This window comes from Microcebus murinus, chromosome 3, assembly GCF_040939455.1.
Source record: "Microcebus murinus isolate Inina chromosome 3, M.murinus_Inina_mat1.0, whole genome shotgun sequence".
Classification (NCBI taxonomy): domain Eukaryota; kingdom Metazoa; phylum Chordata; class Mammalia; order Primates; family Cheirogaleidae; genus Microcebus; species Microcebus murinus.
In genome coordinates, this window is record NC_134106.1 from 9,614,105 (window position 1) to 9,638,756 (window position 24,652).

At 50.6% G+C, this 24,652-nt stretch overlaps 1 protein-coding gene across 1 annotated transcript; it reads left to right on the forward strand.

Annotated features, from left to right (window-relative positions):
• TRIB2 (tribbles pseudokinase 2) lies at positions 1-23,452 on the forward strand. The gene is made up of 3 exons (XM_012781064.2): positions 1-1,621; positions 6,357-6,649; positions 21,026-23,452. The coding sequence occupies exons 1-3, from the start codon at positions 1,352-1,354 to the stop codon at positions 21,492-21,494; spliced, it is 1,032 nt and encodes a 343-aa protein (XP_012636518.1). The 5' UTR covers positions 1-1,351; the 3' UTR covers positions 21,495-23,452.
• The last annotated feature ends 1,200 nt before the right edge of the window (positions 23,453-24,652 follow it).

The window sequence follows — 24,652 nt, forward strand, 5'->3', positions numbered from 1 at the left end:
GGAGCCCGAGCGCGAGCGAGGCGCGCGCGCGCACACTCGGCCCGCTCGCTCCGAGATCCCCGGCCACGTAAGTAACTATTAATACCGCCGCGCCGGGAGATGCGGGCGTGCTGAGCTCGGGGATTGGCCTCGGGCACCGTTGGCCATCCCCTTTAATTTTTAAATACACAGTCCTCTCTTACCTCTGCGGGGCGAGGAAAAAAATTAAAAGAAGAAGAGCGGCCGTCAGTATTCTCCAAAACAAACCCCGCCGGGCAGTTCGGGTTCAGGGCAGGGGGAGACGGAGTGGTTGCAAATTATTCCAAGGCAAGATCCGGCTCTGCAGCGGGAACGGGGGAGAGGAGCGCCGCGCGTTGGCACGGTGGGGCACGCGTCCCCTTCCAGCGCCCGCAGGACCCCCGGAAGCGCGCGTGCAGGGGAACTCGGAGGCCGCCGATCTGCACTTCTCGCCTCTCTCGGAGGAAGACCCGGAGCGCGAGCGAGCGGCGACAGCATGAGCCTGTGCTGACCTCGGCGCGGCGGGCCAAGCCCTGGGCTTTGTCGCGGTACCTGCGCCCGGCCCGCGCCGCAGCTCCGTGCCCGGCTTTTGCAATCTTTTGTTGGCGGCGCTGACCGCTCCAAGTTAAATGCTCCCTTGCTATTTTTCTTTTTTTTGTTTGTTTGCTTAATTTTTGGAGAGCCCTGGCGATCTTGGAAAAGCCTCAGACGCCATCTACAGTTAAAACGTAGGTAACAGACCTCTCCGGCACCCCCCTCATTCCACGCCCCCCACCCTTTCCACCAAAAAAGGGGGTGCAGCGCGGATTCTGGCTGGCGCGCGTCGCGAGCCGGTAGACCCGTGCTTATTTCCTTTTTGTTTGGTTCCTAACGCGTGGAGACCAAGCCGCCGCCGCCGCGCGCTCCCCGAAGACGGCACCAACTGCAGCCCGGCTCCTCCGCCCCGTCTGCCGCTCGGAAGCCTGCCTGGGGATCGCTCCGGGAAGCCCGGCGCTGCGGCTCCCACCTTCGCAGCCCGGTCGCTCGTCTGGGTCCGCGCCGGGGACAGAGAGAAAAAGAGAGAGAGAGAAACTAAGAGCGCGGCGACCCTGCACACTGCGGGCTGCTCTGGGGTAACAAAAGGTCCCGAGTTGCCTGCCGGCCGAGTCACCCCGGGAGCGGGAGCCGGCTCGTAGCAGACGAGGTGCCGGTGGCGCGCATTCGGGGGCTCCCGACTCCTGCTGCACGCAGCCCGTCCCCTCCCGCCCCGCGCGTTCCCTGTGAGACCCGTGGCACGGAGGCGCCTGCAGCCGCTCTCGCCGGCCACTCTTCTCTCCAGCGGGCTTTTTGTTTGTCGCGTGCGATCCCCACACTCATGAACATACACAGGTCTACCCCCATCACAATAGCGAGATATGGGAGATCGCGGAACAAAACCCAGGATTTCGAAGAGTTGTCGTCTATAAGGTCCGCGGAGCCCAGCCAGAGTTTCTGCCCGAACCTCGGCTCCCCGAGCCCGCCCGAGACTCCGAACTTGTCGCATTGCGTTTCTTGCATCGGGAAATACTTATTGTTGGAACCTCTGGAGGGAGACCACGTTTTTCGTGCGGTGCATCTGCACAGCGGAGAGGAGCTGGTGTGCAAGGTAGGGAACCCGGGGTTTGGATTTGCTTTTTTTTTTTTTTTTTTGTCTTTCTAGAAGATACCCCGGCCCTTCCGTGGGGGCTGGAGGGGGCGGGAGGTCGCCGGGCCCGCCAGTCTGCGGAAGGGAGATTCGCAGGGTAATTATCCGTGGCCTGGTTAAATGAATTTATTTATGTGTTTGTTCGTGTTCGACTAGTTGCGAAGTTTTCAGACCGGTTCAGACAATGGGGCGGGCTGCAGCGGGGGCGTTTCGGGGAGAGCCCGGGGACAGGAGGGCGGCGGGACTGGCGGGGCCACGCACACGCGTGCTCCCGGAGGCGCCGGGGTCTGTGCGCGAGGCCGGGTCCCGCCGCCCCGGGGATTTCTTCGTGTGTCCAGCCCCCTCCCCTTGCAGCGTGGAGTAGGGAATCCCCCGTTAATTTTAGGACACCGAAGGCTTGGTTTCTTTCGCAGCCATTGTTCTTAGCTGCGTGCAGGTGTTAAACCTTTGTTCCGAAGGTGCCCTTTAAAAGAGACACACAAAGGTGTCCCCTCAGGCTGAGCCCTGGGGCCCAGCGCGGGGAAGGAGCTTACAAAGACCTTTCTTCTGCCGGGAGCCTAGAAAGGAGGGTTGCGGTGGAAGTCGAAGCCGGTGCATCTTCGGGTTAATAGTGGATCCTTCGGGTCTTTCTCTCCTGTCTCGGTTTCTTCTCATCTCTAGACTTCCCTGCCTGTGCATCACCCTCCTTCTCCTCCCCTTCGACACACCTTTTCCTGTAAGGTTTAGGCTAGCGTTTGGAGCCCTAGGAGTTGGTAGTGCTAATACTAAGATGGACACTTCAGTTTCCTTTTTGTCTTTGACCCTGAACAGTGACTGGCTTGTGTGTGTGAGTGTGTCTGTGTATCTTTGTGTGCACCCACAGGGCCCCAGACAAGGGGATGAGCGGGGAATAGTTGCAAAAACAAACGACTACAGTGGAGCATATGTACTACCCAGAATTTGGCATAGGTCAAGAATTCATTGTCACTTAATTTGAGATTTGCTATATTTTTTTTGGAGGGGGGCGCTTGGTAAGGGAGGAGTGGGGACCCATGCTGCCTTTTAAATGGGCACTGTGCACAGCTGTTCTGCAAATAATGCATCACACTTTGGCCATTCACCACAGGCTGCTTTGTGGACTTGGCTTATTTCATCCTGGACTGGAGTATTTCATTGCAAAATTTGGGTTTAGTGGAGATCTCCAATTTTGTGATTGTTCAATTCAGATCTTGGGGGGAAATTGGAGACTCTTTAAATATTGCTCTTTGCTTGTGTTGAGCATTTGGTATTTTGCATCTTCTGCAAGTTATTGAGATCCAGAGCAACTGTGCCCGGTTAACCAAAATTCAGTAGGCTATTCAGAGCTCAGTTGAATTCTCAGAAGTCCTGCAAGGTTGCACAATAGGATAGTCATCCTTTGAAATGAATGAATTCCACAGAGCTGCCACTCTTGTACAAAGTATGCACAATCACCCAGCAGCGAATGTTTTCACTCCTTTTGCTCAGCTTCAGTACAGCATTTTAATATTTTTCAAAGGCTGGAGATGCTTTTAAGCAAAGGGACCCTGTAGCCAAATTCTGCAGCAACATCTGGCTGTTGTTTCTTTGTTTAAAATCAGAGGTGACTCTGGCCTCTGCTCGCTTTCTCCCTTCAAATTCTTCAAGACACATTTCACTTTGGGCTGACCTTACAGTGTCATTTGCAGACTTGGTCTCTGGCCTAAAACTGTACTTAATCTGTTGGTTTAGTTATTGCACAGATTGAATCAGCCCCTCACCAATTATAGTGTGGCTGCAAGTGGATTTAAGTGCAGTGTCATTGTTCTGCTTGACAGAGGTCATCCCTTTAAGACACAGCAGCTTCTGTTTTCCTGACTTAATACCAAAGCTGACGTGGGGGACTTTCTTATACAAGCATAGTTGTATATATCCTAAGAAGCTCCAAGTGAGTTTTATAAGACTGCTTCTATGAACTACCCTGAGATATACTGTGGGCTCTTAGCTTATTTTAAGGCTCAGTGAAATCTACACATTGAATACAGTTCCTTTTGATGTCTTAAAATACAGGGTTCATGTTTCCTAGCTCTGTGTTGACCAAAGGAGAAGGTCTTTGCAAAAACAGATAAAATGTAAAGATGCTGTTTATCATAGAGGACTGTGTAGTGGGACACTCTTTGGGGGAGGAGAGATTCCAGGGTCAATTCAAACAAAATAATCAAGACTGCTTATTGTTGCCATGTGCCTACTTTTACTAGGCAAATGAAGGAAGGAGCTTTAGGGAGCTTTAACTGTATGTTTTCATGGAAATGCTGGTAGCTACTGTGCAGATTGACATAATTACTGTCTTGGCAGAATGGGCACTTTTTTGCAAACGTTATTAATGATTGTCTAATCTTACTGCCTTATCTGAACTGTCACATTATATAACTAAGGCTCCAAATTAAACATGTAAGAAAAGCTGGCAGCCAGGCTTATGGCTTGATTTTGCACTTGAAGGTGATGGTTTAAATACGAATCCAAGCCCATAAATGCATGTTATAGCTACTAATAAAAGTTTGGCTCCTTCCCATTTGGGCAAACATAAGTACTTATTTTATTTTTCATGCTCTGTCCACCATCTTAGAATTTGGTCTCGTCTACAAAGGGTATGTCTGCATTTTGAAGCTGCCATGGATATTTTAGTTTCTTTTTTCTTTTTTTTTAAATTCTGTGTTCATTCAGTTTTTCTACAGTGGGGCAGGATAACAGGCTAAAAGTGCTGAGCAAAAATCACCATTTATTTTTTTTTAAATGTACCTGGAACAGGAAGTATATTATAAATAATCATAACTCTATGAGCACTATTGACAGAACATGCAGCTTGGGGCTTCAGAACACATCATCTTCATTATATAATGCAGAGTGTTTATGTTAGCCACTGCAAGGCGTTTATCACTCTGAAATTTTTGAGGCTTCCCTGAGTGTCTGTTGCCTGCAGTCTGGGTGTTAAAGTTGACTCAAGCATTTCAGATTCCTAATTGAACAGGCCTCTGAGGTCACTGCTCTTAGGTCATCATTTGACAGTATGAGGGTGTGATTTGTGGTCTCTGGAGATGTTGAAGTGTTCATTCTTAAATTCTGGGTTATAGTGGCAGCAGCTGTGCCGCTTTCCTGAGATGCCTCATTATGGTTCATTCACAACGTTCCTGTTAACTTTGCTGCTTCTGCAGGGTTAGCACCAGCCCTCTTAGCTTCTTACTACCCCTGCTTGACTCACAGATTTTTTTTAATTTATTTTTTGAAGCTTAGAGCGACTTAACTCAAGATTCTTAAGTGGCAGCCTCTGTCCCTGGGTGGGCTTCAGCGGGTCTGTGAATCTTCTTAAAATGAATCCAGTATTGTGCATGCATTTGAGAATGGGCATTGTTAGCTAAGAGGAGACAGAGCTTTCGTCAGATTTTATGTGATATCAGGACCAAAAAAAAAAAAAAAAAGTTAAGGGTGTTCTAAATCAACATCTTCATTTTGTGAAGAGGAGAGCGGTCCAGTAACCCTAAGCTCTTTATCCATCTCATCCAGATTATCGGTGGCCAGGATTACAGCCTCAAGGTTGGAGATTCCCAGTCCTGCATTTTCCCCACCATGGTGCAAAATGATGGTCAAGGAGAGTCTATTTTAACTAGTGCAGAAGCGATTGAAGAAGCTAAACGATTGTGAACTGATAACACAAAGTACATTGTTTGGGTGTTCCTGCCTTAGATGCTTTCCAGCAAAGCACACCCACGCCTGCCCCTGGCTCACGCACAGACACCGAATAGATCTATCTTATCCACACTCCGAGGCAGATAGGAAAACCACATTCCAAACCCAGAGACGTATATTTCTGATTTGTGAAGGTCTTGAAATGAATGAAAGCTTTTTTTTTTAATAACCTCAAAAATTCTCTGTAGTGTTAATTTCTGTTAGATCTGTTCCAAAAGGTATCGATGGTGCATTGTCTTTTTAAGCAAGCCCACGATGAGGAGGCATTTTGCAGGCTAATTTTGATTCATAGAAAATCATTGCATAACTGTTTCATTGAGTTAGCTGTATCTGTGGAGGGAAGAGAGACAGCAGCAAGACAGCTTCCTTATTAAGAAAGACAGTCCTATTCCTAGCCCTGCCACTGGGGGCTGGAGTTCTGGCTCATTCTCTGAGCCTCAGTTCTTACATCTGTAAGATGAACATACTGAATTAGATAACCACTAGGCAAAATCTGGGTACTTACTCTATTGATTGCTGATATTTTATATCCTGCCTGTCGATGTGCATTTTGTTTTGTTTTGCTGAAGGTAAATAAGATTTTGCCTGTATCTCTTGGGTGGGTCATTTCCTCCTAGATTTTGATTTAGTTCTATAAACGGGGGAGGGGGGGCTAGTGAGAAAAATCATACAACTCATCACTTGTGTACTGTATTACATTTTGCAAAGCACTTTTACCTTTGTTTTCTCATATAATCCTCCTAACACTGAGTCAAGTGTCATTTGCCAGTTTTACACATGAAGACTTGGAGGCTCAGAGAGGTCAAGTGACTTGTTCAGAGTCACACAGCTGGGTGAAGGCAGGGCCAGTATGATCTGGGTCTAAGTTGGCCACACCTTCTGTCATCTCAAAAGCCCATGCCAGAGGGAGGTGTCAGCCTTGTGTGTTTTGGTTGTGCAAGAGACACCTGTGACTCTGGTCTTATTCCTGTCCTAGGTGTTTGATATCAGCTGCTACCAGGAGTCCCTGGCACCGTGCTTTTGCCTGTCTGCCCATAGCAACATCAACCAAATCACTGAAATTATCCTGGGTGAGACCAAAGCCTATGTGTTCTTTGAGCGGAGCTATGGGGACATGCATTCCTTCGTCCGTACCTGCAAGAAGCTGAGGGAGGAGGAGGCGGCCAGACTGTTCTACCAGATTGCCTCAGCGGTGGCCCACTGCCACGACGGGGGGCTGGTGCTTCGGGACCTCAAGCTGCGGAAATTCATCTTTAAGGATGAAGAGAGGTAAGTCCCATTCCTGTCTAGACCATTACTCTGATAGGCTGCTTCTGATGGCTTGCCTGAAACACTGGAATGAGTATGTTTTGCCACCTATTGTGCAGATGAAGGGAAGGAGGCTTGGGAGGACAAAAGGGAAGTGACTGTTGCAATTTATAAGTGCCCTTGGAAAACAAATAGCCACCGCTCTAAAGGTGTAATCCAGTGTTCAAAGGACAGGGGCCAGGATATTCTGTGTCCCAGTGAATAGGTATGGTTTCGTGTCATGAACTCTGAAGGTGGCTGCAAACCTGTGTGGCATTTTCAGTGTCCCTACAGGCAGGGTTTTGGAGACTCTCCCTTCAGAACACTCATTGCCAGGAATCAGTCATTTAAAATATATCCATTCATTCACTCATCCAAACGCTATTCCTTAAACATATGTATGTATTAATCACAATTCTCAGTACAATTGGTATCAAAATGAATCAGACAGTCAGCTGACCTATAAAGGAAGTGTTACAGGCACCAGATAGCAGTTTGTGCCGGGTCGGATGAGAACCAGCGTGGGGCAGGGGGTGTTTTAAGCCGGGCGTGGAGAGTCCAGGAAGGGTTTATAGGAGAGGTTATTCTGGAGCTGAGACTTGACAGATGCACAGAGGGAGTGGGGGGCACTGGCATTCCAGGTGAAGGAGCTGCCTGTGTGCGTGCACGGCACCGTGAAGGTCTTGCTTATTTCAGGAGACAGCTGGACAGGGTGCCCGGCATCTGGGTTCTATTCATAGTTCCTCTGCCAACGCTGCATTCCGTGTGGCAGACCCCACTGGGGCCCCGCTTTCTCTTCCGCCGACTTTGATTGTCAGAACTCCTTTGAGCCACTTTTGTTCTTTTTAAGAATGTGATTCTTTTTTTTTTTTTTTTTTAGAGGGATGGAGACAGCAGATTTATATTCATTGCTCACCGTAGTCCAGGAATGGTGCAGGAGGCTCCACCTCTTATAGAGACCAGTGACCCTTTCCAAAGAGGACTAGAAAGGAGTAGCTGATGTGAACGTGAAACCAAAACAGTGCCCTGGAGCAAATGTGTCAGAGCGAAATCCTTAGGGTTCTTCCAACTTTGAAAGAAAATGTAAGGGACCGTTAGGGAGCTGGGCATCACCCTTCGGTGGCGTGTCTGGGACCACCTTGGGCCACTCAGTGCCGCTGTCTCGTGGGCAGCCTGGGCTTGTCACAGGCCTGCGAGACCCTGGGGAGGATGATAGCCCTGCATCTGATGGGTGAGCGACCTTGCTCAAAGTCACATGGCCAGTCTGAGGGTGCAGCCAGCCTGGAAATCCTATCATTTCACTCCAGAGCTCTTTCTCTGCCCCATGCCACACAGATGTCCCAGTGGGCCTGCCTTTCTGGAACATGACGAGTGTCTCTGTCTGGGTATCTCTGAGAAGGTCGCTTCTGTCTTCAAGGACATTCTAAATGTTCTAAGCAGTAGCTGATAGGGACTCTTTTTTAAAACCCCAGCTGTCAACTTTTTGTGAAAGGGAAATATTAGCCTTTTTTCTTCTTGTTGTTGTTTTGTCTTTTAACCTCTTGATTCCCGAATGTGAAACTTCTGGTTTTTGCACCCATGTTATTTCTCCCTCTCTGCTTCCTGGCAGAATAGAGTTTGGTGGCGCATTCTCCGTTATTTGTCCTGGGTAGTGGCTGCATGGAGGATGTTGCTGGCGTTTCCTGAGGGGAGCAGTGTGAGGCCAGGCCTCAGAGGACCTTGGACATCATTGGAGCAGCCACGCTGCTGGCCGCCCTGACTTTCTTTCCTAATTGCATCACTTTGGGTAGAGCGAACGCCCGGAAAGAAACTTGGGGGAGGGGTGCTTCATTAACCTTGCAGTCGTGACACGCCTCTTCTGCACATCCGTCTTCTCTCTTTCAACCATGTGCTGCTTGTTCGCTGACGATCGTGAAAGTGATCGGAGGTGCAGGCGTTACGTAGTAAAATGTACTGAGCCCCACCTGGTGCAGAGCAAGACCTGCCCAGGCCCTGGGTGGTGGGGCCGTGTGTACCTCCGCATCTGTGGCCATCCGTGAAAACATCTTGGTGGAACTGTCAGCGCCTTAAGTCCAGGTCCCCATGGGTAGCTTTGCAAACAGACGTAGATGACGCCGGACGTAGTATCCAGACCCGACGCCAGTGTCCCTTCTGCTGCTGGGCTGAACTGGCAGCAGCCTGGACTCTTCTGCTTCCATGGTACTTTGATTTAGGCTCTAGATTCGGATTCTGAGTCTACCACTTTTTTAGCTACTTGGTCTTGGGTATGTTGTTTAATGTTTCTGAGCTGCCGCATCCTCAAAGCAGAAATAATAATGGCATTCCCTCCAACCGTAGGGCGGGTATGGGGGTTAAGTGAGATGATCTGTGACTCGAGGGGAGGGCAGGCACTCACGCAGAGGCGGCTGTGCCCGGAATCGATCAAACAGGGCCACTGTGGGCCAGCAGTTCCGGCGCGCAGTGGGTTCCCGAGGAATGAAGTCGCTCTCTTTGGCAGCCTGTTCTGCGAAGAGTGGCACCTCGGGATGAAGGGGTTCAAATTTAGGCCGTATCCTCCTCTCTCTTCCTTTTGTTTATAATCATTAAATTAGTGCCGAGAGGGTGACCAGCAAGTCACATGCACCTGCTGCGGAGCATGGTGCTCAGAAAGGCCAGAGAGCTGCATGTACCCCGCAGATGGCCACGGGCTTGTGCAGGGAGGGAGGGAGGGAAGGAGGGTCCTGCCCCTCCAGGCCTAGACCCGCCACTGTGCCGCATCCCTGGCTGCTGCTTCTCCTTCATCCCTGGGATGTGTCGTGCAGGGCAGAGCCTCTGTTCTTTTGTTCGAACTGCTGAAAGGGAAAAACATCAGGGCCCACAGGCCTTGAGCAGCATTTTGAGGAAGTTAGGCCCCCAACCCCAGTTGAACTCGCCTGGACACGCCCTTTGCATCCACAGTGGCTATGGTAAAATCTGAGATGTTCTGTGTGACCTGGAGGGGCTGGCCGGGCCCTCAGTTGGATAGAAGGCAGTGCCCAAATCCCCACGGGGCGCCCGGCTCCCTCCAGCTTTGCACCTCCTGCTGTGGTGTTGGGGTAGTCTGCTTGATCGGCCTGTGCTCAGAGGCCCCCTGTTTCAAGGGGGGGGGGTGTTGAGCTTGGGAGAGGGCCTGTTACTGTCCCGTGGAGTCAGAGGTGACCCTGCATCCCAGTCCCTGTTCTTGCACTTATCAGGGAACTTAACCTTGACGGGTTTCCTCCCCTCTGTGCCCAGACTGCCTCATCTGTGAAGGGACAAGACTTTCCTCCTAGAAGCAAATGAATCAACACAGGTGAACCCGGTGCGTGGCACGTCCGTCAGCCATAGCTGCCTCTGCACGCGCTGGCTCTTTGTGTCACACAGGGCCAGGTCCCTAATTCGGGGCGCAGAGAGCGCTTTTGAGCTGGGGCACCCTTGGCGGCCTGGTGAAGGAGGATGGGAAGCTGCCCCCGCGGCACCCCCTGCTTGCCCCTGCCCAGCTGGATTGCTCTCCTGGTCGAGGCCTCTTGCCACCCCCCACCCCCAATTCCACTCCTGGTCTCTGCTCAGTGTTGACGTTCCTTGCATGGTAACGCCCCATGTGAACTGAGAAACATGCCTCTTTACGTGTTTCTTCTTTGGCCGGGAGATCTTTATCTCTTGACGGGGCAGGTTTCACTTCCTCTGCTTGGTGCCTCTTCGGGATGGAAGCCGGGACCCTTTGCGGACACTCAGCGGCCCTGGGGCTCTTGTTGTTCTCAAGGCCACCTGCCCAGATGTGCAGACCTGCGCCTCCCCAGCTGGAGGCCTTTGTCCCTCCCCGAGCCACAGAGGAGGAGAAGGAGGTCAAGGCTCTGTTTCTCAGGTGTTGGCTCTAGATTGGCTCTTGCTTCACATCTTCATGTTGCTCCCACCTCTGCTGAGGTTTCAATATCTAGCAAAGTGCAGAGGGCCGGGGTCGGAGCCCCGGAGACCAGACTCAGCTTTTCTTCTTTCATTAATAGCTGTGTACAGTTTTTCAAGTTGTGGTCTTTTTTTGTATTTTAGAAAAATGCCTTACCTTTCTGCTTATAGGGAGACAGCTCGTGACTTCCCTTAGTTGGGAAGGACCACCTTTGTGCACCTGAGGCACTGCTAACCCCTGGGGAGGGCTGGCCTCCCCTCCCCATCCCCCGGGGTGGGTAAGTGACCCCCCTCCCATAGCACCCCTCACATCTGTCATAGCTCGTGTCCTACTCTTCTGAGCATACATTTGTGCATCTCTGGGCTGTCCTGGTGCCCTGCTGGACAGGGAGCTTCCTGGGGGCAGGGGCTGCCTCATGTCCACTGCTCTTGGAACATGGTGGGCCTTGCTATTTGTTGAAGGAATGAAAATCTTTTCTAGGTAGGAACAGCTCAGATTGGCTTTCAATGACGAGAGAGGCAGGGGATAAGTAGAGATCATTAGCATCTAGGTCATCGCCTAGAGCCCAGAAAACTTGTAAATCCCCCATGGAGATACCTTTTCAAAGAGAGCTATTTTCACAGTTTCCCATTAAGTGAGAAATTAACCCATCATTCCCATTTTGATTTAATGATTTATGCAAAAGTGACATTTATTTAAGACACTGTTTTCAGTGTCTATGGCAGGTTGTAATTTTATTCATGAAGGGCTTTTCTAATCACAATCAGAGAGGAGAGAGCTTCTTCAAGGTTCTGTGCTCAGACGTAGACTAAATAGTAGGGATTCTTCGGCAGGATTTCTGGCTGGGCTGTTGACTATTTGCACTTAATGAATTAGCTGTTGGGCTAGTCTGAGGCCCCGGACAAACCGATTGTAGGGACAGTGGTAAGATCGTTTGGTTCTTCCCCTTAGCCCTGTGATCTTGACCTACCTTCCCTGAAATTGCTTAGAGGCAGTGTAGGTACAGAGCCCAGCACAGATTGCAGGTACTTAAAAACGTAGTTGTCATTACTGCTATCAGCCATCATCTCATGGCTTTGAGCCTCATAACCCAACAACCTGGAGACTCATGCACTTGTTCAACAAATATTTGTTGGGCACCTATTATGTGCCAGGCACTATTCTAGGTGCTGAGGATTCTGCAGTGCCCAGGGAAACAGAAACCCTGCTCTCGGCAGACTTACATTTCAACGAAATAATACCTAGGGCCCTCCGTGTGCCACGCCCCATTCTAACTGCAATGCGTAATTAACTAATTTAATTCTAACTAGCTGATATATTTAAATTAACCAATTAAAACCCGGTGAGTAAGGGACTTTGTTGCCACTATTTTACCCAGGTGAGGAAATTGAGGCCCAGGGTCTTACAGCTAATGAGTGGCAGAGCCAGAGTTTGTACCCGGGAGACCTGGCTCCAAAGCGTAGGCTCTCAAATGCTAGTTTGGCTCCAGGAAGCAGACACCAGGTAAAACACTACTACCTCTTGTGCCTAACGCTTTCAGAGAATTTTCTCACGCCGTTAGGTAAGCAGCGTGCCCCCCCCCCCCCCAGGAGGACCCCACCAGCCAGCGTCTGAATAAAGTTTGGTCCTCGGTTTTTCTGAGCAGTTGTGGCAGTTGTTAATGGGGCCACCAATTAACCACCCCCATGGGAAGTCCTGATAGGCCCTGTCGTTCCATTTTATGGGATTGGCTAGAACCCCATAACCTGGAACTGTAAGATGGGGTTCATTTGTCTTTCTCTCCCCTATGCCTAGCACAGGACTTAGCATCATACTACTTAATGAATGACAACTGACAGAATGGATGTGTGAATAGCCCCTTATGCCCAGAGGCATGAATATTGTAAGAAAAATCCCTGTAGCTATATTGAAAGTGGAAGGCAGTGGATGGAAACACATTTTAAATGTTTTTTACTCAGCAGTCAGGTGTTACTCTGAATCCTGGGAACAGAGTCTAATGTATTTGAAATGTCTTTGGACGTAAACATTGGAGTTCATGAGTAGAGTCATGGCTGGGTGCCCTAAACTCCAGATGGAATGTTGGAGCTGGGGGGATCTTAGGCGTGTGGGGGGGGGGTCACACTATCTTGCAAACATTTATTAAGCACCTATTGTGTCCTTATAGTGTTAGGTATGGGTGGTGCAAGAATCCGTACAAGAGAAACCTAATGGAAGAGACCTTGTAATAGTTATTTAACAATTCCAGAGTGGAGCAGGTATGGAGAATGCTCACCTCTCGGGGGCAGTGGGAGGGTCCCGAACACCTGAGCAAAGGAGCTGTGTGTCGAGAGGGACGTGCTGCTGGAGGGTCCTGTGTCAGAGGTGTAGGGCCTGGAACGCCCACCTCTGACCTCCAACTTGCCCTGAAATCCAGGAGGAGACATTGAGGACTTTTTTTAGATGTCAGGGAAAGGGACCGGTTTGTGATTGTGGGCGTGCAGGTGAAGGACGGACCCAGGGTGGCGAGACTAGTGGCTGGGCATCGACTTCAGGGTGATGTGGCTCGATCTGGGACGGTGGCAGTGGGATTGGAGAGGCGGGTGGGTAAGTGGGGGTTAAACTCAACACTTTTATCTTAACAGACAAGGAAATAGGGAGGGGAAGGTGCGTACCCGAGGTCCCAGTTGTATTCCTGGCATGACCAAGAGCAGAACCCAGGCTTCCTGGCTCCCTGGCCCAGTGGAGTCTGTGCCCAGGCATGTCGTGCTCACAGGGCTCCCCAAGTCCTGCTTCCGCCCCACTGCTTGGGCAAGGACAGGAACATTCTGGACCCCCAATCAGTCTAAGCTGCACAGCAGCAGCAGTGGCGACACCTCTGGGTGCTCCCGGCCGGAACTGAGCCTGCACGAGCTTTTCTGAGCAGCCCATCGATTGATTTGGGGAGGGGGGGGTCCCTCAGGGGCCATGTCTGGACACAGGCAGCCGGCGGTGAATGGCGTATTGATGAGGAATTCCTGTTAGCCTGGCCCCGTCTGTCTGGGGTTTCCCTGTCTGTTCCTATGGCGACGGGACGCACTTCCCCCGGAAGCCCCTGTGCCCGCAGGCTGCAGTTGTGTGATGTGTGCGGGGGACTGGGGAGGGGTGCCACGCTGGTGGCCCCTCCCCGTTGCTCAGGGGCACGAATGTGCACCTGCATGTGGACAGCGTCGGCGCTCCCTCGGGCTGGGCAGATGGTGCCGTGGAAAACACCTGAGTGTTGGAGTCAGCTTGGGCTTTTCATCCCAACTGTGCTGTTCCCCCGCAGTGCCCTCCTCTCTCTAAGCTGGAGTGGCCTCGTGCGGCAGGTCAGTGCGGGACACCCGCTCCCAGGTTGTGTGGTGTCGTGTGTGATGAGAGCCTCGTGCCACCAGCCCCTCCCCTCTGTCCCCTTCCCTGTGGACTTCTCGCCCTCCACCCAGAAGCCTGAGATGTTTCCCTGAGGACTGACCTGCTGCTCTGCCTGCCACTGCGTGAGCCACCTGCGGTAGGACTTGGGGCATTTTACTGAATCCACAGGACCTGGTGCAGAGGGGCTTCCAGCGGTGACTGCTGGAAAAACCTGTGCACGTGTGAAGCAGAGAATTAAATGAGTGACAGTTTGTTTGGCTTAGATTAGTGGCCTGTCAGTTTCCAGTGGGGGTAGCCAGGTCAGCATGATGCCCCCCGTGGTGCCAGGACCTTCCTTCCCTGGGCTCCCATTAGCAGTCACCCGGGTGGGCTCCTTGCCTGCACAGCTGCACTGGCTGCCATGGGCAGTTTTCAGTAATGGGCAGAGCAAGGCCAGACCTGGCCGCAGCTGACCTTTCTCCCCTGACCCTTAGCCTGCTTGGACCCCTCGACCACATGGCCTTCAGTGACTTCCCTGGGTTTCACGGACCTCAGGCCACCGGACTTCCCCTCCCTGCCAGGCCCACGTTGTCTGGCTGAACTCCCAGCTCAGCCCAGCCCCACCCCGGCCCACCCTGTCCTGGTCTCTTCCTGCCAAGAGCCCAGGGAGATGCTGAGAGGTTTCAGAGCAAAGCATGGTTTGCTTGTGGAGCCCATTTTTGGTATTGTGGACAGAACTCTGAACTCGGAGACTAGAAACCTAGCTTTGAATCTCAGCTCTGCCATTCACTTGCTGGGTGGCCTTGGGGAAGCCACGTCTGCTTTCTGTGCCTCAGTTAACGGGCAGGTCCACCCACCTCTGTCTACCTCCTGAGCTGCAGCAACTAGATGACGCATGGGATGGTTTCATGCCTGCTCTAGTGCTGAATAAACCTTGCACCGTGTCTGTCTCCATCAACTCAGGATCTGCCTTTAGAAGTTTCTCTCTTTTGACACCAAGTAAATCTGTGATTTTGGTGCTAGAATGTATGTTGGAGAGGGCAATGGCCTTAGGATCCTCCTGACGTAGATGCAGAACTCAGCTTTTTCATTTACCCTATGTGTGGCCTAGAACATTTACTTTTCCGTGCCTCAGTTTCCTTATTTGTTAGGAAGTATGCATATATCATAATACTTGTCTTTCACTTTTGTTATGTGAAATGACGGTGTAAGCTGTAAAAATGCCTGCATCTAGTAGATGTTTAATACATAGTTATTATTATTGTTACTGTAATTATTATTATTAGAATGTCACATAGGATGCCTTATAATCACTATAGCTTAAGAATTAAAGGAAACTTTAAAATTAGGAATTTAAGGCTGGAGGAGCCCTTTGAGGCCATGTTGCTATTTGTTCTAATTTAATAGAAGGGAAATTGAGGCTGAAAGATAGCGGCCCATGGGAACCTCCCAGCCTTTGCCGAGAGTGACTGGGGAATCGGGGCGTTCAGGGCCATCCATGCTGCTCTGCAGATGCCAGGAGAGGAGCCGCATGCTGCTGGCTCTGGCTTCCTCACCTGGCACCGGGATCCAGTGACACAAGGCCTGGCCCTGGGCTGGGCCGTCACTGAGTTCGTAGGCTGCCCACGTGTGTGCCGTGTTCATTCATCAGATCGAAAGCAAAGCAGGCTGCTCTCTTCCTATGCCAAGCACAGTTTGCAAAAGGCACGCACGCAGGGATCTGGCTTCTCTGGCCAAGTCAGTCCTACCCTAGCCTGTGGCTTGCAGAGAGATGTTCCTTCCACTGAGCAGCTGGAGGAGATAACCACTGTCATTTACAGCTTTTTGGTCACAAAAATTGCCACCACCACCCTTCACCTTTGTCACTTTCAGGAATTATTTTTCTTGGACCATCTCTGCTACTACCACCTCCACGAAGCACATTCCGATTGCCAGAGTCAGAATTGAATAAAGTGAGGGGCTGAGCTGGACACATAGCTGGGGAAGAACATTCTAGTCCAGGCAGGAGGAGGAACAAGTGCAAAAGGCCCAGGAAGAAACATAGTGACAGAATTTACATCTGCTGCCAGGTGCCTGGAGCTGGCCAGGTCCACTGTGCTAGGTTCTTTGTAGACGCTGTACTTGCATTATGGCATTTCATTCTCACAAAAACTGAGAGGGGACAGGTGTTACTTGTCATGCCTGTGCCTGGTTTGCGGAGCTCAAGCCGAGTAAATGCTCGAGAAATGTCTTTGTAATGCCCGAATGGTGCGTGGGGCATTGGCATCACTAGGTCCATAGTCAGCAAGCCTGTTGACTTTTATGGAAATGGACTCCTTTGCCTGGAAAATTCCCAACGCCCAGACTGTTCAGGGGTTTAGGGGCCATCGACAGTTGCAAGACTGTTCATTCATTTCTGCTCCCTTTCCTGACGGGAGCTCGTGCACTGCGCAGGCGCAGTCTGGGAGGAGCCAGTGGCAGCCCTGCTTCCCCAGCGGGGAGCCACGGCCCCGGGCCTGCAGCAGCTCCCTGTGGTGGCATAGCAAGTCCACAGGGACCCGCCGGCCTGACTCCCCTCCGCTCCCCTGCCCTGTGATGTGCACCCTGAAAGGTCCTTGTTCAGAGATGTAATCCAGAGCCGTGGCCTCCACCCCTGACTGCTTGTGATGTCAGCAAGTTCAGAATGTTCCCAGGAGGGAGCAAGGTCAGAGAAATGCCGCAGGTGCAGCGCTTCCTGCCCGACTGGCCTCCAGGCTTCTCTTCCCTTCTCCCCTGTTCCCTTGGGATGCAGACACTCCCCTAAGGAAAGAGCAGGCTCCTGCCCCGAGGGCCAGCTCTCCCTGACCCCAGGGAGCACGTGTACTGATCCCTGAATTGAGAGTCCCTGGGTGTGGTTTCCCTTGTCGGCTGCCCAGTGGGGCCTGAGGAAGGTGAGCGCCCCGCGCTTACTCAGTCTCTCTGAGTGCTGGGCTCCTGCCCCAGACGAAATCACAGGACCTGCCTCGGAGGCTCATCTCATAAACTTTAAAGAGAATATGTACGGAAATGCCTAGCACGCATTAGGTGCATAGGTGACATTTCATGTTTGGTTCTTAATGATTTTCAAAGCCAGAACTTGAACCCAGGTCTCTCTGACTTCAAGACGTCGCTTTGCTCTCTGACCTGGCCTGGGTTTTTCCGTGGTTGCACCGGGACAGCATGTGGTGACAAGCAGACCAGAAGGTCCCCGCTAAACCCCCCAGCCTCCGAAGGGAAGAAGGGGGCAGTGCTGGGTGGGTCAGCATTGGGGCAGCTGAACTTCATCAGCACGTGGAGTGGACGCTGAACGTCATTCTCAAACGTATTAAGAATCTGTGTAGCTTCTGAGTCCTCCTCTTGAGGAAGGGGGAGGAGAAAGTGAACTCCGGTTTGGGGGCATATGGACAATGTGGGGGTCTCTGCCGTTTTTGAGGCCCTGATCTATTATGTGGAGGAGGCTTCCAGGGACTGGGATGCAGATGCCCTGAATGTGGGGACACTGCTCTCTCAGGGAGGGAGGGTGACAGAGTCAGAATCTAAAGCTGTGACCTTGAAGGGGATAAAAAGGAGAAGGGCTTCAGATCTGGCCTGGCGCAGGGAGCCTGGGGTCGTGAGGTCTGTCCCCCAACAAGGCCAGGCTAAGAGCAGTCCAAGTCCCTGAAATTGTATCTCCCTCCCCCTGCTACCTGGACAGGTGTCTAGCTCTTGTCATTCACGTGATCTCTCACTTGACCACCACGCAGCCCTGGCCAGGTGGGCAGGGCACGGGCCCGTCTTCCTTTCCAGGTGAGCACGTTGAAGCTCCCTCCGAGGGTAACAGCGTGGTCGCCCCTGTCCTTGTACTGAGCACCTGCTCTTTGGCCGGGTGCTCAGGGTACAGCAGCAGACACGGGTGTTGTTCTCTACGTATGAGGTGACTTCAGCCATATGCCCACCAGGCCCTGGAGGTGGGGAAGAAGGTGACCACCCTGAGATAACCACAAAAATGAATACGTAGCGTGTCACTGCAAATCCATCCAAATGTGACTGCATACATAGCATCTCCCATGGTGACAGGGGTGGGGGTGTGCTTCTTTATGACTGGCAAGGCCTTTTTAATAAAGTTCATCTGAGCAGAGACCTGACAACAGCGAGCTGCCACATACTGGGAAGAGCATTCCAGGCCGGCGGGGTGACCAACATGGCAAAGGCCCCCAGAAGGACAGGGCCAAGCAGTGCATTTGAGGCTCAGAGGAGAGGCTGGGATGGCAAGAGGGATTGTGGCCGAAGAAGCAGTGGCGGTCACCCCGCAGTGTGGCCAGAGTGGCCAGGACACCACTGGTAGGTTTTGGCAGAGGAACCCGGTCCCAAACCTGGATATCTTTCATTCCAACACTTGCACTTATTGCCCTGGACAGCCCCTGTCACACAGATGGGAGAGCTTATCTTTATTATTATTATTATTTCCACAGTTGTAATTATTCCCACAGCTACTCTGCTGCCAAGGCAGTGAAGCTGGGGCTGAGGTATCTGGCTCACTCCTGCAGTCAGGCAAGAGTCTTAAGGCTGGGCGTGGGGGGAGGAAGCTGTGAAAGAATCACTGGTGCTCTGCCCCCCCTCTGCAGAGGGTTTCTCTGGGTCACCTCCATCTGGTCTCAGGACAGCTAGCAAGGTTGGAGGGGCCGCTCCACCTGCCACCTTAGATTAGAAAAAGCAAATGGAAGAAAGAGATTTATTTTTAATCAGCTCAATTCCAGATTAGCACATCTAGATCCTTCCTATTTTTATAGAGCATTAGCTATAGGCGCAGCAGAAGAACATGTATTCTATAGATTTTAATAGAATTTGGGTGAGCAAATAAAAAAGGAAAAGAGATGTTGCTGTATATTACAGAATCCCAGAATGTTAAAACTGGCAGGGACTTTGAAGACTGCCTCCTCCAGATGGTTGTACGGCAGTATGAATGTACTCAATGCCAGTGAACTGTACACTTAAAAATGGTTAAGACGGTAAATTTTGTGTTATGTATATTTTAGCCACATAAATTAAAAAAAGAAAAAAGATTACCTTTTCCAATGCTCTTCCTTAAGGCTGAGAAACAGATTGAGTGACTCAGCCATGCAACAGGTGAGAGATGGAGCCAGGCCTAGAACCTGCCCTCCTCGCTCCCTGCCATTGTCTTTTCCCACGCCCACACCATTTGTTGTTCATTGGTGGAGATGAGTATGGATAAGTAGTCGCTCCTTGATTTCTGGAGCTCCTGAATTCCAAATACGAGATCTTAGAGTCAACCCGGGATGTGATGTTACCAACCCTTTTGCTAGAGAGAGCTCCCCCAGCAGCGCTCCTTGGATTAATTTGAACCTCATTACCCTGCCAGGCTAAGGCCCGTGGGCCAAGGGAAGAAGAAAAGCAGCAGGGGATGGACTTAGGTCCTTAGCTCTGACTTAAGCCCCCATTGTGGTTTTTCCAGGCAACTTTCTTATTCTCTGCTCATTCGAGCTTCGTAACTCTCTGGGGCAAACAGGGGAGATGCTTGGATGTGCACTTTCGAGGTGAAGGGAAGAAGTCACGGGAGTGGCACGGCCCTGTGGGTGCTGTCTGAACCCTAACTCCACTGCTCCCCATTCCCTCCACCTGTGCAGCAAGCCCGAGTTGGGGGGATGATGGGATGGGCCCGAGAACTCCCAGAATTCTGCAGGGTAGTGCCCTGGCCCGGGGAGCGAGGGGAGGATTTCAGTGTCAGGCCCTGGGAAGCAGTAATTCCTAACTTCCAAATCATAAAGAACAGTGGGGCAGGACAACAGGAATTCTCAGGAGGCACCGGGCTTAAGAGAGGAATCTGGGCTGGGAGCTGAGGGCCGGGCAGAGGACAGTCACTCTGCTCCCTGGTCCTCACCTTCTCCCGTGGTAAAGTAGGTGCAGTTAATGATAAAAAATCAGCCCACATCCAGAAGTATTTTCCGAGCACTTTATTTATTTTATACCCAATGATGACATCGAGCCTTACCGTGTAAGGATGAATGCCAGGTTCCAGGGAGTCAGAGTTGAAAGTGGGACTTTTTCATCTCTTTCCCCGAGCACCCCCAGGAGAGTCCTGCATTCCCGTCAGTAACCGCGATAGTCCTACGGTGGCAGGGGCAGATTGGGGGCCAGGTGAATGTTTGAGAAGGGTCTCGGGCTCACACGGCTCACATACACCCCCGTGCGTACAAGCACGTGAGGAGTCAGAATCACAGATGTGCGGCACAGGCCGAAGATACAGGTAGCCTAAGTCAGGTGTTAAGTACCAGGGCAGGGACCAGGACCTAGTACTGTGATGGGCAGGACAGGAGACAACCGCAGCAGGAAATCTGGGAAGGAAAATGGACTCAATAGTAGGATATTGGCCTCAGAACTAGGTGATGGGAGTCCACTCCTGCTGGAACCTTCCCTGCTTCCTGCCTGTGTCCTAAAGAGAGGATACTGGAGTAGAAGAGCAACAGCATGTGAGCTTAGGAAAATGTAGGGTCAAGTCTTCTGGATTTCCCAACTAAAAGGTTTGGACAAGTTACTCAGACTCTTGCACCTTGATATTCTAGTCTGCATCTGCAAAATGGGATAGTAAAATCCTACATGCACTGTTGTGCGGCAAAAGTGCGAGTACAGTAACATGAAAAGCCTTGGGCAGACTGTGTTCTCTCGTCTTAGCCAGAGTGTACGCAAGTTGCGGGCAGAGCTGCTGTGGGCTTCCCAGTTGGTTATATCTGAATTGGAGTCCTGTGCAGCCTTGTCCTTACATGAATGTGACGTTCAGAAAATACTTAATCTCTTGTTTCCTCGTCCCCAAGACAGGGGTGGTGGGGATGTGATTTATGATTTGCTTAGTTGTTAAAGGTTTGAGTTCCCCAGTAGATTGTAAGTGTCACGGAAAGACCTTATCAGTCGTGTTCACCGTGTGGCCCAAGCCCTAGAAGACTGTCAGGCAGCTGGCAGGTGCTCAGGAAGCAATGTTTGGCTGGTCAGATGAGTGAATGAATGAATATGCATGAGCAGTCTTTGGAAACATTATAGCAGGAGCTGTATTATGATGATGGTATTAATGTGTTTCGAGGCACCCTCAGGAGCTTATTATTTTTTTTCTCCCTTTCTTGCAGGACTCGGGTCAAGCTGGAAAGCCTGGAAGATGCCTACATTCTGCGGGGAGACGATGATTCTCTCTCCGACAAGCACGGCTGCCCGGCCTACGTGAGCCCGGAGATCTTGAACACCAGTGGCAGCTACTCGGGCAAAGCAGCCGACGTGTGGAGCCTGGGAGTGATGCTGTACACCATGTTGGTGGGCCGGTACCCTTTCCATGACATTGAGCCCAGCTCCCTCTTCAGCAAGATCCGGCGTGGCCAGTTCAACATTCCAGAGACTCTGTCGCCCAAGGCCAAGTGCCTCATCCGAAGCATCCTGCGGCGGGAGCCCTCAGAGCGGCTGACCTCGCAGGAAATTCTGGACCATCCTTGGTTTTCTACAGATTTTAGCGTCTCGAATTCAGGATATGGTGCTAAGGAAGTGTCTGACCAGCTGGTGCCGGACGTCAACATGGAAGAGAACTTGGACCCTTTCTTTAACTGAGCTCGCGCCCTACAGAGACTTAGCAGGTACCAGGAGGGCAGCGGAAGGAGGTTCTTCCGGGGACACGCGTTGCCTGCCTTGGTAGCAAAAAAGACACACTCATAACGTTTCTTGGTTCAGAGAAGGAGCACCTTTGAGGAGCTGACTAAACATGTAGCATGGGGGCAGAAGACGTGGGGTGGGGGTTGGGGTCAGATGGACGGGAGTCCCCCCCACCCAGCTTGTCTTTTCTCACGTAGCCTGGGGGACCACCCCTCAACAGGAGGGCCACTTCCACTCACCCCACTTTTCGTTTTGTTCCAAAATAGTTGCAGATCCTGACAGAATCAAAACTCTCTGCCTCAAACACACATCTTGGCATGGCACTGTTAGCATTTAACTTCTTGTTACGATTCAGGGAAGGAACAATTGGCTGAGGCATTTTGTTTTTTTTTTAAACAAGCCAACCACCTATCTGACAGTTAATGGGGTTCACCTGAAAAAAAATTCGGTGCACACAGACTGACAGGAAACCTGGGTGCTAAACTAAAAGAAAGCAAAAGTCCAGTTTGTGTCTCTCTTAACCACTCTCTCTTTAACTCATTTCTTCTAAATAAACAATTTAATATCCTGGTCAGGATATGACATGTTAATGCTTTGCTCCCTGAAGGGGGAAAAAAAAAATCTGTCCTCTAACAAGCTATTCTGTTTCGTGTCAGTTGGTTTGTGGCAGGAAGCTATTTGAAGTCAAACTTCCAGATGCATTACTGCTATCATAGTGTAAAGAGGGAAAGGAGAAAGGAAAAAAAGAAATCCAACTCCTTTCTGGTTTTTTTCTCTTGAGCGATGAGGGTTTGTGTTGCAGGCATTCCTCTGGGCTGAGACGGTAGCGATGGCCCCAGACATCAGCGAGCTCCCGGAGTCTGCCGCTTTCTCGACACTCTGATCGCAACTCAACATTTGTCTTTGTTTTATTAGAAACTAGTGAAACAAGCAGGTTGTCCCACGTGTATAAAATACAGGGCAGCTATTTAGTTTTCTTTACGAAGAATGATCCTTTTTTGGCTTGGAAGGCCCCTCTGGTTTGGACAAAAACCCTCAGTAAAGGCAAGCAAGAAGGATAAGAAGCTGAAAGCTAGGATGATATAAATAAAAAAAAAAACAGCTCTCTGTCCCAAATACGCACCTTTGGATTTTCAAGAACTCTTCTATTTATTAAGGAAAATGTCACATTGTGATGTATTAAGCCAGTACTTCAATTACGGGTTGACTTGGGGTGACATGTTACATGCTGTAGTTAAACATTTATAATTTCTTTATTCCTTGTTTCGAGTATTTCTGTCCCTGAAATAACCTTTATTTGGCTTTTCTAGGTAGCTTTATTTGATTTCGAGTGGCAAAAACGTTTTGTTTTTTTTTTTATTATGGCTTTTCTATTGCTGTATGATACAGAACTCTTTTGGCATAAATATTTGTGTTCCCAGTACCTCAGTTGTTTGGATTTTACTGCCTGTATATGTTTTGTGAAATGGTCATGTTTTTGGGTAGGTGACACATGGACTCTAGTATGTAAATGTTACTTGAATCTGTGCTTCATTATAGTATGTGGCATGTATGTGCAGACTCTTGGATGCTTTGTGCCTGCCCAGCAGGTGCTCTGTCCTTCCCATCCCCAGGAGGGTGGCTGCGCCATTCATAATCAGGAGACAAGGCGGCCATGGATTTGCCCTGGATTCTATTTTGCTAATGGAAGATACAAAGCGGAGCAGTTTTTTTTTACATTCTGAAGATGGTGCTGTGTCGAGAAGGACCTTTTTTTTTTTTCTTTCCCTCTCCCCTATTTTTTCAGTCCCTTGTAGGAGGAGAGATTGCTGATGTGCATGGTGGAATCTGTGGCCTCTGGTGCTTTGTCCTGTATTTGGTTTAATGTTTTTGTCCTAATCTCTTCAATCAATAAAATTGTGCGTATTTAACTAAAATTCTGGGGTCTGGAAATGATGTTTTTTTATTTTTCCTGCCATCTGTTGTTTGTAGCCACCATATACCAACCAGGAACTCACACCTTCGGTTAATAGTAGGCATTCACTCATTCTGCGTGAGCCACTACTGCTGTTTATTAAAAGTGAAATCTATCATCATGCGGAAGCGTATGCTAGCCAGGCTACATGAACGACCATCACAACTGTGGGAGATGCAGATCACGTTCTTAGAACAGATTAGGAAATAAGCCCAGAACAGTCCCCTGCTTGTCCGAGGTTGAACAACCTGTGGGAGACCCAAGACTGGGCCCCAAATCTGTTTAGCCCTAAAACTTGTTTACTCTTTGTACGATGTTAGAGTCTGGAGGTTCTCGGGGAGACTTCTTTGGAGCAACTAGGTATATTGGGGGTGCAAATAATCCAAGGTTCCCCCTGGATTCCCTAGGAAAAGCAGCACACGCTGCAAGCCTGATCGGAAGGCCCCAGAAGGAGACCAGCCAGCTCCCAGCGACTGTGGTCTGCCCAGCAGCCGTCCCTTCAGACTCCACATCCACGGCACAGCTGGATGGGCCGGACGGGTGGTCCCATCCACAGAGCACCTCATTCCACCGCGGAACCGTGGCCCAGAGGGGCTCGGTCCTGTCCCGAAACGCTCAGTAAACACCTCTGCTGTTTCTGTGCGGGCCGGGGAGCCAGACATGGAAACAGACGAATGTGGTGAGTGGAATCAAGGGGCAAAATAAACACACACGAGATTCACAGAAGCTCCTAGGCTGGGCACCCCTCCTGTCTAGGCCTGTCGGGAGGTGTCCTGGAAGGGGTGGTACCTGAATCAGTGTCCAGAAAGCAAAGGATCTGGGGAATGAAGTAAGAGAAGCAGCAGGAGCCCTCTGTGCAGAGGAACTGTGCATGAAAAGTATTTAGAAATTTGCCCAAGGTGACACCACTAATGGAAGTTCTTGCAAAGAGAGTTTGAGGAGCGTGGGAGGATGTCATCGAAGCAGAGACCTTCTGGCCCAGTGGGCCAGGCTTCTAAATTCGCGAAGGGCATGTTGTTCAGTGGTACCACTTCTGTATCCTCAGCATCTGCCCCAGTGCCTGGCACGTGGAAGGTGTTCGGTAAATAACTGTTCATTGATGTATAATTTGTGCCGGGGGGACTCTATATGCTGCTAAATCTCCTTCCAACCTCAGGTTTCT